General features: G+C 42.7%; 1 protein-coding gene across 1 annotated transcript; it reads right to left on the bottom strand.

The window, feature by feature from the left end:
• Window positions 1-79: 79 nt before the first annotated feature.
• ppp2r2d (protein phosphatase 2, regulatory subunit B, delta) lies at window positions 80-13,391 on the bottom strand. The gene is made up of 10 exons (XM_061225607.1): window positions 12,983-13,391; window positions 12,681-12,755; window positions 6,451-6,548; window positions 6,016-6,181; window positions 5,665-5,780; window positions 4,973-5,150; window positions 4,371-4,535; window positions 3,664-3,833; window positions 2,510-2,601; window positions 80-2,100 (listed from the first exon to the last, which is right to left on the bottom strand). The coding sequence occupies exons 1-10, from the start codon at window positions 12,987-12,989 to the stop codon at window positions 1,821-1,823; spliced, it is 1,347 nt and encodes a 448-aa protein (XP_061081591.1). The 5' UTR covers window positions 12,990-13,391; the 3' UTR covers window positions 80-1,820.
• Window positions 13,392-13,811: the final 420 nt, after the last annotated feature.

Raw genomic sequence — 13,811 nt, 5'->3', positions numbered from 1 at the left:
GGTGCCAGTACTATTCCAACGTAAAAAATTAACTTACGTAAACTTAATCTTTCAAAAACGGGCTCAAGAAAGGTTCCAATTCAGATAAACACAATTCAGATTTTATTTAACTTTGGTCAAAATAATCAAACAACTGTGTACATTTCCCCTGTGTTACCATAATTATTTAAACAGGGAACAAGGTCAAAGACTGCTTGACTCAAGTGTTTGAATTGAAAAGCGCAACAATTAAAACAATAACTTTGAACCTTTGACCCCAAAATCCTCTACTGTGAATTCTACACTAGCATTAGCAAAGAATGGTGCTCAATGTTAGCCCAGGAAATAGAAATGCTAAGGACAACCACTGAATTCCACTTTAGTGATGTCATAATGCAGGGTGTAGTTTTATTGGTCTGAATAAATGGATTACTTCTCAGGGAGGCACTCAGCACTTGGTTTTGATTCACATTCTGTTTTTAATGTGTAATATCTATTACATACGACTGTATAATCTTTACTGTTGCCATTTTGACACAGAGCCACTGATAGCAGCACGTAATTGTGAGGAAAAACACATTTAAGAACAGAATTTAAAATGTATGCTAGGTACGATTCTGCAAAACATCTGGGGTGCGGCCAGGACATATCTGTAATTGTTGAGTTACAGGGGGGCTCAATTTTTTCATTTCTCATCAGAAAACAAGGTGGGTGTTAAGGCTGCAGATTCCCTTTGTATAAATGCCTATTGCTTCATGATGTGTTACCAGACTATGCCTTTATAAGGAGCTAAGAACAAAGATATTGACACTGAACAAGGCTGACAACCAGTTTCTGATGGAGCTAACGCAGCTTCAAGTAGTTCATTACGAGATCTTCCTAAGTCATGCTACCGAACAGCCAGTGGGGTGACTTTTCGCATTGTTTCCACGTTTTTTTTTCTCTTAAATCTACAATGTACACATGCAAAACAACAGAAGAACATAAGAATTTTATACATACTCTTTCAAAATTTAAAAACACGTCTCTTTGTAGTTTTTGTTACTTTTATTAAGTGGTTGACACCAGACGGTGTGGTTATATAGATACAGTCAGTGAGTAAATGTTACTATGCATGAGGGGGAAAAAATGGAGAGGGGGGGAAAAGGAAGAAATAAAATGGGGGAGGGACAAAAAATAAAAAAAATAAAAAATAAAAAAAATCCACTGACCAAAATGGCGACCTGTTCTAAGTGCTTAAATGGTAAAACACCAAAGGCCTGAAGTAGGGGCCAGGGGCGGAATGTCAACAGGTAACAAGTGAATTTCATGTCACAGAAAGGCCCAGAAATACAGTAAAGAGACTACATTTCGACAGTAAAATGTCATTCCATGGGTGTTCAATGAATTTGGTCGTTAAATCATAACATGAAGGCTCAGGCTTAAAATAAAACACGCTAACTTCAGAGAGTTTTGGCCTCTGTTGAGTGCTGTCCATCAATTTCGCTTTTTAGGGGATGGGTGGAGTGGAGTGGAGTGGGGGTGGGGTGGGATTGGTGATGATGGTGGGGAGGCGGAGCTTCTCCCTGTCAGGGACGCTCGACTCCGCCCTCACGCCGAGGGCTCGAGCGTGCCGACCCGACTCGGAAAGGACCGGGCCCGTCTTAAATCCCCCCTCGGCCACACCAGATAAACGAGTGCATCAAATTCTTCATTAGGACAAGAAGGCCGTTTCTTTTACAGATAAACGACTAGGCTTTAAACTATGCAAGTACAAGAATATCTGCCCCCGGGATGAGCCCGATGTTTAAGTTGTTTTTTTTTTCTTAATCTTTTTATTTGTTTTCATTAATTTATTCTTTTTAGTTGATTTTGTCCTGGAATATATACAGGTTGTTGGTGGCGGCGACGGCGATGACGTTCTCCTTGGGGTGCCAGGCTGTGTGCAGGATCTTCTTGTTGAAGTCCAGGCTGTCCACGCTGATCTCGTCCTTCTTCCGCTTGCCGCCGGTGCACACCTTGCGCGGCTTCAGGAGGGCGCGCGGTTTACTGCTCTCCCGGGACGCCTCCAGCGTGATGTCCCTCCTGGTGCTCCGGTCAAACATTCGGAAGAAGTTGTTGTAGGAGCCGGTCATGATGGCACTACGAGAGGGGGGGGGGGGGGGGGGGGAGACGTTCTGTTTTAACGACTTCGCCTCTCTGAGAAAACTGCAGCCTCAGAATAACTGTGTTGGGAAAACGCATGCTACTCGTGCTAAATTTCAGCCTGATTTTCATTGAAATCTAGTACGAGTAGTTTGCAGTTTTGAACACAGCCTAAGAGAGGGTGTAATGTAGACACCATTTCGCAGCACTGCCATGAACATGTATAATTACACTTAAACTTATGGCTTAAATAAAACGTAAAAAATTGCTTTAATATAGTTTGCATAAAAACTTTAGCTCCCATACAAAAATATATATTTGTTTTTATCATAGCACTGTGAAACCATAGGTGTGTCTCTTCAAACTTGTTGAGAGCAGTCCCTTCAATGTAGAAACAATACTTTACCTGTCAGAACCGTTCCAGCAGCACTCAAACTTGTCAAAAATGCAGTCGTTCTCGTACAATGAGCACAGCTTACTACGGAGGTATTCATGCACCTGGAACAGAAAAAAATAAATATGACAAGCTGACGCGAGGCGAGGCAAGGCAAGTTATAGACCAGTGTACACTGCTGAAGGAAATTCTTTTGGAGAATGTGAAATGGCTGGCGAGTTGCACCAATGTGAAGAGGCATGTCAGAAAGAGAACACCTAATAGCTACACATATGTATCGAGTAACCATTCAAAGTATGTGGATTGACCCTGGAGAGCTGCAGGGTGCGCTGGCTTTTGTTCCCTCAACACTTGATTGACAATCGATTAGTGAAAGCAGTTGACAGTAAACTCATCTCACCTGAGGTTTTTTGTTCTCTCCACGCCTTCCCTGTCAACAGCCATTTCTGTTTGTGGCGCACTACCTTTTCAAATTGTTAGCTGACGTTAGTGAACATATTCAAACTTTTTTTCTGTTCGCCATGAACATTAGCTAATGTTAGCTAACAATTTGAAAAGGTAGTGCCACAAACGCAAATGGCTGCCGACAGGGAAGATATGGAGAGAACAAAAGTTGACAAATCTGTGGCTCTCCAGGACCATTACATTTTATGACATTAAATTAACGCCATTTCGCAGACGCTCTTATCCAGAGCGACGTAGTTGATTGGACTAAGCAGGCCCTTAGCAATGCAGGGTTAGGGGCCTTGCTCAAGGGCTCAACAGCTTTGTAGATCTTAGTGTGGCTACACCGGGGATAAAACCGCTGACCGCTGGTCCCAGTCATGTACCTTAACCACAACGCTACAGGAATGCCCCTCACTGGACTGCATGTCTTGTTTCAGGAAAGCACATCTCTTCTACACTTTTCTGAACTGATAGCAGATGTTGCAGAAAAGAGCACTTGATAACGCAAGCGGAAATGATAGATTGGGACACAAAGAAAAGGAACATTTAGTTACATGCAACTAAAATAGATGTGGAAGAACAACAAAACTAAAATACTGTAGCTTAAATGCTATTGTCAATTTGTGTCAGAGGATTTGTAGTACGGCTTTGATTCTTGGCCTGACCTGAAGGATGATGGTGATGGTCAGAAGAAACGACAGGCCTGCAAGAGCACATACCTGGTAGGTCTCCACTGGCCTGTTCTCCATGTTCAGGTCCCACACCTTTACCGATAGATAGTCTCGCGTCATCATGTAGCGACCACTGTGGCTGAACTTCACGTCAGATATCGAGGAGATGATTTCTGAGAAGAAAGACCTGCTGCTTGGGTCTTCTGGTTCTTCGAAGACTGAACACAAACACAAACAAACATTATTCAAGTGCACAACTGCATCAGAGCACATTGGGTGGTGTGCCTGGAAAATACATTAACACTGTCCACAGATAACAAATTCAACCTTAACAACAATTTTCTTGGGATCCACCTCTTTCTCCAGGAACCATTTACGAGTTGGCAACAGTGCAGCCACACCAGCTTGCAAGAGCCAGTAATTACAATGAGTTTCATGGAGTACAGAACAGACAGGAAATTCTGATTTTTAGCCCCTGGATCTTGCTCAGTAACATTTAAGCAAAGATGCTATATTTGAAAGCCAGCTTAGGTGTAACCCAGCATGGCTGGCGAAACATGGCCATTGCACTGATTACAATGGGATTTTATGCACAACCTCCTATTGCTTTGAATACTCAAGTTAGCACTGAAACATGGAAACAGAAATGGACAGCAGTCACAATCCAACATGGAGTCAGAAGATGCACTGCGTATCGCCAGACAGGAAACTTGTACAGGATGCATTTTAACACGGGGCTCCTGCGAAACACTTACATTTGGTATGCCTATCGCAAAGGGCCGCGGCACGCATGTCGCATAGCCGTATAGTTCCTTTGCTACTGCTGTACACGAACACATTGCACTGGTGTGGGTGACACTCTGCGGCGGTGATGACCTCCGTCAGCTCCTCCATGTTGGCAGGCTTAATATCTACAATGTCTGAAGTTGTGCGGTTAAGGAAATCGACTTGAAGGCAGGGAACATTAGCTTTAAAATCAACGCACACATGCACGCGCACGCACAGTCCACATTTCACTGCAAAATATTTTTTCAAATCTTTGTCGAAACACCAAAAGCTTGAATGAAGTGAACCTCGGCTGGAAAAGTAATGAACTCCCCTGAATACAGAGAACCTTAAGCTGCCCCTTTTAAAAATAGCAACTCTGGAGTCACAGGCAGCAATCCCATAGTGCATTGCACTATTGTGTTTACAAACGAAGTCTGCTGCCTTTTTCAAATGGGGGCAGGGGAGGAGACTGAAACAGGAACCAAAGGAGTGACATTCTTAGTTTGCTATTCTCAGCATTTCCCTACCCCAGCAGAGGTTACCTTTAAGAACAATAATGTATCTGTACACAGCATTTAAAAAAGGATACTAAAACTTCTATCTGTGATTTCTAAGTGCCATAGGTTTATTCTTAAGTCGTCTGCCGAAAGGTACGTTTCGTGATCGCTATTTACTGAAATGGAATTAATGTGATATGTGTGTGCATTCGCAAATATTCTCCGAGGGCTTGCTTCCACCATTAGGTCCATTGGCATCAGCACAGGTACCTGGAAAAGGCAGAACACACACAGCAGGTGTTAGGACACCGACCAAGACCAAGGACTGTCTGGCATTTCTTTGGCTAGAAGCCACATTTATTGGTCTCGTTCAGGGCTATGGACTGGTATATAAAATGACTGACAAAACAAGGGTTCTTTCCTGGCATCATATTGCATTGCACAACTGATTCTCCACTGCGAACTCATTATCATAAAGGTCGAATACAAAACAAATGCAACAATAAAAACTCTGATATTATTTTTATTATCAGCAATAGATACCAAAAGACCAACATGCTGGGTCAATATCCAAGTGAATTTCTAGTATTCCTATTGGTTGAAGCTGTGCTTATTGGTTTGATAACAGGATATAGATCGATCATGTTACTTTTTCCGGCCATTGAATATATTGCCACCAGCATTCTATTGCCAACTATGAATGTGATAAAGCAGATACAAATATAACTTTTAATAATGTTATTGCTACGTATTATAAAGGCAATCATGAGAGCTGTTTACGAACCCGTAGTGATGTAATTCTAAAAGGATCTCCGCGCAATCTCCCTTCCTCATCTTTCAGGTTGTAGCCCTCCGCCCTTTTGTCCCTTTCGCTGATTTTCCAGAGTTTGATCGTTTTGTCTGCGGAAAAAAAAAATTTGGCTTTAGTGATGTGACTAGCATGCACATCCACTGAAATGTGTAGCCTGCCACAGTACATTTAGCATGCCACACACATTTAAAACAACCATAAAGCACTAGGACCAAGTGAAGCCACTTGATTTTCTTTGCAAAACAGACAGTAGGCTCAATAGAAATGATGCAAAACAGACAGTGGTGTGAACGGTTGAACATGAAGATGACAGTATCTTCTTACCATTTGTCGAGAGCAGGAAGTGAGCAGCATTTTGTTGCGGTAACCACCTAATTTTGTTGATTTTTTCCTCGATTTCTAAGCTTTTCAAGTAGTCAAATTCAGGTTCATGGCTCTGGAAAGTGCTGTACACGTTGTACTCCCCTCTGGAGTGTGGCCGATTTTTACTCTGGGAGGACACAGAAGAGAAAATGTTTTCAAAAACAGAACTTTTACCGAGAAGAAAAAAAAAAAAAACATTTGGTGGCAAAAATTAATTAATTAATTAATTCATTCATTCATTATCCTAACCCGCTTATCCTGAACAGGGTCGCAGGGGGGCTGGAGCCTATCCCAGCATACATTGGCAAAAGGCTGGTGGCACAAATATTTAACCGAAATACAGATATTGCAAAGGTATCCATTCTACAGCTGGGCTGCAGGCTCGAGGAAACTCACCTCCTGTTCACGCTGAAATATGACAACTCTGCCTCCTTTGTCTCCTGTAGCTAGCAAGTCACCAGAGTAGTTGAATTCAACTGTCGAAATAATGTCCGCTGCAAGAAAGAAAGCGCATTATTAGTGTTGCTCAAAGTCAATATTCTGCTGGCTACTTCTTTACCCACCGACCATTAGCCAGTCTTTCTGCAACAGCGTATGAAAAAAAAAAAAAAGCATCCAATGCACTTTCTTTCACGTCTATGAATAGGCCTCTGCTTTTATTTTTCTCTCAATTGGCTTCACTGTGACTATAAATACACAGAGCTTCAGATTTTCAGTGCAGTAAACACCATTGACTGGTGAAAACAGAACTTTTTCCAGTTCACGCTCAACCCCCCCACCCCCACCTCGGGTCTCATAGGACACAATGAGGAGAAAGGACTGGGTGACTCATTTTCGCTGAAACAGAGGCAATTAGCAAACGGGAGGAGGGGCTTTTGCTTCACGCCGTGCGGTAGCCTTAGGACTGACAGCTCATTTGCGGGTTATATTTAGCACACATTACAACTGCCCAAAACTCAGCGCCGGGATTGAGCGCGTCTGAAATAGAGACTGTGGGAAGACATCGCTCAGGGCAGCTCTGAGGAATAGCTCTTAAGGTAATGGGTCTGAGGTAGCAGGTTTTAATGTGTCAGCTGTAGGCTTTATAGATTTCCTAGGAATAGGGTGCCTTAGGGGGTTACGAATCTGGCAAAGGCCCTAGGCCATTTTAAAGTATTGTGCCTCGTGGTCTGGAATTTAAACTTGAACGTGCCGGTGACAACTGCAGCTGGCCTGCCCACAGAGCTTCACTTAATTGGCCATGTCTTTGGTCTGGGAGAGAGGGACTGAGTTGGCAGGGTATTGCTCTCCACGCTGCACAAGAGGGATTCCTCTGTTCAACTGAGTTCCTACGGTCAGCATACTGCATACAGTACGATCTTTGCTATGATCTTCCAGTGGACAGCAGTGTAACAAAAAGCAGGCTAGCTACACATTTCAGTGGATGTGCACGCTAGTTTGTGCTGACCCACGCAAAAGTGATTACTGGCCATCACAAACAGGGACATAAATATGTTCCCAAATAATGACTTTATTACTAAAAGCACCAAGAGAACAGAAAAAGAAAACTGGAATATTGAGGGCATGTAAACTCTAATCACTTTCCCCAGCATAAAAACAAGATTTCCCAACCAATCAGACGAAAGCAATGATGCAGGCACTAAACTAGCATGGCAATTGTAGTCCATGGACGTAGATTTGTAGTCCATGGATTTATAGATCCACACAAGGAGAGAGGAAAACGGTAAGAGTACAAAGTGAGAACCTCCCCTCTGCTGTGGGAGGGCAGGTGGACATTATACGATTTTCTCACGGCTTACGACATCGAGAGCTTGGATGCTTGCTCACTTTGCGAGGCCAGACTGTGACAACCAATCAGACAACAGCATCTATACAGGCTCCTGACCAGATCAGAAAAACGTGATGCATGGAACCTCCTCCAGGTCAACAAGAATCAAAACACAGAATTCGCTCACAACACCTCACATCTGATGAATTCCTGCAGACAGTGCAGGGAGCCTAAGAAACAATTGGGCAAACCTGTCGGATCAGCCCGGAAAGGTCTCATACCTAACCAGTAATGTTTGATCTACAAGTTAAGATCTACAGTCCTTCTTACAATTTGGCTGCGATCTGTGAAAAATAAATTAATAATAAATAAAACATTTTTTAAAATCAGGAGCCCGCAAGTCATACATACATCTGCCTTTAGGGAGATGCTCATTAACTGACAGGCACCAAAACAACAGGCAGGCAGATAGTACAGACCCTGGAGCAACACAGCATGAACATGTGCCATAATGCAAGCAAATGACGGGGAAAGACATATCATGCCCTCGTATTTTGCTGGAAGGATGAGGCCAACATCTGCGTGGCTGAACAGGCAGTGGAAGGTTTAAAACAGGGGGCACATATCCCAGCAGGGAGAGAGCCGCCTCTAGGCTGGAACGTGATGTCAAAGCCGCGAAGCCCAGCCGAGGGACCGGCTGCCCTTTCTGCTCTGTTTGCTCCTGTCTGTCCGCTCATACACACAGTACTTAAAGGCACTGCGCCCTCCCAAACGCCAATGAAGACAAGCCTCCTGTAACCGTACAATATCAGATAGCCCTCTCCCAAGGCACTGAGGATATTTCAGGTGACTGGCTCACACAACACTGTACAGCCATTAGCCTTGGAATGTCACATCACTCAGAAGCACGACCATTCGTGAACTTGAGGCCCAAACATGGCATCTTTCCGACTGGGTTGGAGATGGGGTGGGCTTTACACGACAGATCAAGAAAGGATGGATCTATATTGGCTCTCACTTTGCACCACTCAACACACACCATTTGTTTTTGTTTTTTTACATAGTGAATCCATTTTATACAGCTCAATATTTTACTGAAGCAATTCAATATAACGACAAGCTGAAGCGGACGTTAAGAGGTGTACTAGCCTCCATGATATAACGTATAGGTGAGTGAAAGTGCTCTTTTGGGGGGAATTTCTGGAGGGCGGTGAGTCAATTTGACTGATGTTAAATGAGGCGGGGGAAGCAGAGCTGTAGCCTATGGCTCTGGAGGGAAGAATATGCACCACTGTGAGAATTTCCATGCACAACAGTCTCTAGAAAGAGCAGCAGTTCTGTGGGCAAAAACACACTGTTAATGAGAGAGGTCAGAGGAGAATGGCTAGACTGGCAGAAGCTGACACGGTTATGGTGACAGCAACGCAAATAACCACGCATTACAACAGTGGTATGCAGAAGAGCATCTCTGAACATACAACACAACAAACCTGGATAGGCTACAGCAGCAGAAGTAAAAAAAACTTACATTAAGTAAAAAAATATATATAGGTCTAATAGACACCTAATGAAGTGCTCACTGAGTGTATACTTGAAGACGTGTTAGTATGGTCATGAAGAATCGGCTAAATTGAGGGAAAGGTTAATTTTGTATGGAGCTTATGCTCAAGGGTACAACTGCAGAGTGAATATCCAATCTGGGGATCATATCTGCAACCTTTGGTTTTACAAGCTGAAGAAAAGACACTAAGATCGTAAGCAGAAAGCAACAGGCACACTTGCAGGTGCAGCCAATTCTGCACTGCAACATTATATAACAGGGCTTACCCGTTGATTAAAAATCATGAATCACTACCCCCCCTTACAAGTTTTAGTTCTGAGTCATCTCCAGCACATAGGCTAACTATAGTGCCCCAGTGCCTGTGCATACATGCACACAAATATGTAGACTATGGGGGGAAATTACTAAAGCAATCGGCAGGAACACACATACGCGCAACATAAATTCAATTAAATCAAACTATCTTATAAAAGCAATTATGCAATTCGTTTAGACATTCATAGGGAACGGTGGATGTGGATCTAGGTTCTGTCCATTATCATCCATTATATCTGGGAATGTAGAACTTAAGAGCATTTCTTTAAAATGTGTATTTAAAATGAAATCTGGAGGAGGTGCATTAGGAGTACAAAATGGTCTCGTTTCATACAATTCTAATCTTAAATGCAACAGTTACAACAACCACATCTATGCTCTTATGACAGATTCAAGAAAAAGAAACCTCTCAATTGACAGTCTTCATTGCATGTGAATTTGGTTTACAAACCAATGCACATACTGTACAGGGAGAAAATAATACCATCCTGGTAGAAACATAATGGCGGCTTGGGACAAAATTCTCAAAGCAAGAAGACCTTACCAGCCATTTGGGAATCTGAACTTGTGAGCAGTTCACTCTGTATAACTAAGCAAACCAACGGCTATTTAGACTTTGAATAACAGGTCTAAAGAACTAAAAGCCTTCCCCAATAAACCCATTTTACAACAAAGCCTGGTTCACTTTACTGGGTGGGTGGGGAACAGCCTTTTTACAAAATATCAGGAGGCATGTCTACAGGGAAAAACACATGCTGCACTTCAGTCTTCAATGCAAGCTGCTGGCTATTCATGGATTACTGAACTGTTGCGGTTCGGCCGACAATACAAGATGCCGACTATTCACTGATTTCTGACCTGCTGGGGCTCAGTCTTCAATTTAAGGTGCTGACTATTCACAAATTTATGAACTGCTGTGGTTTAGTCCGCAACGTAAGGTGCCGACTTATTCATTGATGACTGAACTGGTTCAGAACGTGTTTCTCTTGCCCAAGATGAGAAGATATGCTCACGCTTGCTCAATAATGACGCTGTGGAGTGACAAAGTCATAATGCAAATGGATTTATACAAGATGTCTGCGGGTTTAAATCGAGGGTGGAGGTACCACCATTGTGTCCATGAGCTATCCATCTTGACATCTAACTTCTCCATAATATGACAATCCTCTACACAAGCAGCAAAAACAAAAGTAGAGTCTGTTGAACTACTGGCTAGATATGAGATTCCAATAGGATCTACCACATAACTGGAGATAAATAAATAAATAAATACATGTGTGGATCGGTTCACCAAAATGCTTTGTCCACATGGTGGTGGTAAGGCCAGGTTTTCTGATATCTTTATTTTTCAATGGCACCTCAGGTAACCTTAGTTGAGAAACAATGTTAGATCAATCAAATGATTGAAATGTGTAAAACTGACTAACAGTTCACCTGTAACGTAAATAATGGTGACAGCAGTACCACTATGGAAGAGAGGTTCTTCCCCCCAACAAATGATTTTCTGGAAGGACAGGTTATTCCAGAGGGTTGTTGCTTATGCCATCATTGTTTTATTTGAACACTATTGGAACAAACAGGCAGAATAGTAGAGGTGCCGAGTTGAATGCAAATATACAAATTAACTGATGACTATTGGTTGTAGTAAATAGGTATGTTTTCTCAGTACATAGCCGTTCCATCACTAGCACTCACTGAAAGCAACGACTGGCGGGGCATGAAAATATCATTCCTCACCCACATGATTACATGTGAACGTGTTGCATTTATAAAATAACCTATATCCTAATCTTCCTAAAAACACGCCTGGCTTCCAGCTAGGTTAACGTGAAGTATTTCAGTTTAATGTTAGTGAAGCAATCCAAATATGTTGGAGACTATGGACAAAATAAATAACTTGCTAGCCAATACAGCTGACATTTAGCTAGCTAGCTATGTAACTAACGTTAGCTGTGAAGACCAAAGGCACATTAGGTAAAGTTAACTTGGCTTATTAGTTAGAAGTAGTTAACGTTAGCTATCTAACGTTAATAAGACCGGCTCGGTTAAACGACTAGGCTAGCATGGCTAGCTAGCTGTCCATCCATCTATAGCTAGTCTATTGCTTCCCTTATTATAACTAGCATACTTTAAGTCACAAAATATGACTACTCTAACGTTGCACATTTAAATGTCGAAGGTATCAAACCCGACGAATCATCGCAAACGTACTATCCTAGCGAATCCTCTGACATAGCTAACGTTAGAGAATTCATTTCAACTAGACTTGAAAAGTACACACTAATCATCGGACGGAGCTAACGTTAGCTCACTTGCTAAGCAGTTAGCTAACGTTAGCTAAACCAGTGACCACGCTAGCAATTGCTGGCTTCCATAAGCAGAACACAGATCCGTCCCAATAATAGCCAGCAAAGTAGCATGATCTAATTTAACAGCAGGTTGTCAATGGGAGTAACTTGCAAAATTAATAAAATCTAGCTAACCATTTTATCCAACCAATTCCGTCTATCCACAATAGCAAACTGGCTACAACTGGACGCAGCACATAGACGTCATTCGGGTGATTCGATTTATCTCAAAATGTCCATGTTTCAGATTCAAGGATAAAGCAGGGGCGATTATCTAGTGACAAGTTAAACGAACTTGATAATTAACAAGTAAAACCAAGTTAGCTAGCCATTATTTAGCGTTAGGCATATTACGATACCCAGAAGCTAGCTAGCCATGCAGAACTAGCTTGTTCCATGTTGGACCCGTGTGGCCATTGCTACTCCAGAAGTGGCTGGCTAGCTAGTTAACTAGATGGCTGTCTAGCTAATCAAGACAGCTGGCTAACGTTAGCTACTGAATTTTAGTACTCATAGCTAGATAAACAACAGGCTCTGTGTAGCACACAAGCGCTATATATCTAGCAAGCTAAGCACCAAATGACACCGACACTGTCAAATGTCATTTCATGCACGCAATCACACACGAGATTACCTTCGGCCACATCTTCGTCTATGGCTCCTTTCACTTGGGAGAAACACCACTGGAAATCATTCCCACCTCCGACACCTGCAATACACAAGAATACAATTAACTAGACGTAATTAACGTCAATGCATTTGCTCTCAGGTTGCTTTGTTTAGCTAGCTAGCTAACCAGTGAGCTCGGTAGTTGCAACTTGCACCTCCAGTCGCTGGCTTGGCTAGGCTAGCTAGCTTTAACTTGCAATGCAGCTAGGCCGCGCTTGTGTGAGTGGGAGAGCGGGCCCCCGCCTACAATAAAGTTGGCTACCGTACCTGCCATTACTTCTTCCTGCAGCAGACCTGGTGTCACCAGGGGTTCCTCTGAGCTTTGTTAGAGTAGTCACGTTCGGGATGCGAAGCGGCTGATGGGGGGAGGAAAGTAATTAAAAGAGCCGGGAATCAGAACCACCAGAATTGCCCGTGATTTTTTTCGTTCCAAAATGGCGCACATTGCCAGTCGACATGACACGGTGACGTCATTTAATAGACACTCTTCAAAAGACTGCTTGGTTCCCTCTTGAGATCGAGAAACAGGAAGGTAGCTAGGAGGAATGCGTGGGAAGTGCTTGGAGAGAACAGGCAGGCAGGTTGGTGAATGACAAACCTTTCCGTGTTACTCTGTAGGCAGAATGCGATTGCAAATAAAGTGCAACCAGTTCATATTTGCGGGATCTTGACGACCACAGACTGTGGCATGGTTTGACTACTACTTTTTGTAGTAGCATTAATCGTACTCGTCTGTTTGGTGCACCTACTTCACCGGTTGCTGGTTGGTTGCATAGGACCTGGGTGTGTTTTGTAGTGGCTTGCACACTGGGACGTGATTTTTGTGTAGCCTACATCTTGCTCCTTATAACTATGATCATTAATTTTCGCACATTTGAACTCTTATTTGCCACAAGTTAAATAGAGTATTCTATGTAGGCATTTAGAGGCGATTTCGCAGTGCATCCTAAAATAAAGTAACTTGAACTATGGCTGGATGTCTTTTAAATGCCCAACAAGTCGTGCAGAACTGTAGAATCGTGAAATCAGCTGATTTCTCAACGTTCTATCAATTATTTGAAGTGTTCTTAAGGTCGTTGCAGCCATAAATTAGCAA

This window comes from Conger conger, chromosome 2 (genome assembly GCF_963514075.1).
Source record: "Conger conger chromosome 2, fConCon1.1, whole genome shotgun sequence".
Classification (NCBI taxonomy): domain Eukaryota; kingdom Metazoa; phylum Chordata; class Actinopteri; order Anguilliformes; family Congridae; genus Conger; species Conger conger.
The sequence above is the reverse complement of the archived record's forward strand: the minus strand, read 5'-3'. Positions and strand labels throughout refer to the sequence as shown.

Coding starts and splice junctions, on each gene's coding strand:
- ppp2r2d (XM_061225607.1), bottom strand. Junction 3,834..4,370: donor TTGCGATAGGCATACCAAAT/GTAAGTGTTTCG, acceptor GTTTGTGTTCAG/TCTTCGAAGAACCAGAAGAC. Junction 2,602..3,663: donor GGCCAGTGGAGACCTACCAG/GTATGTGCTCTT, acceptor TTTCTGTTCCAG/GTGCATGAATACCTCCGTAG.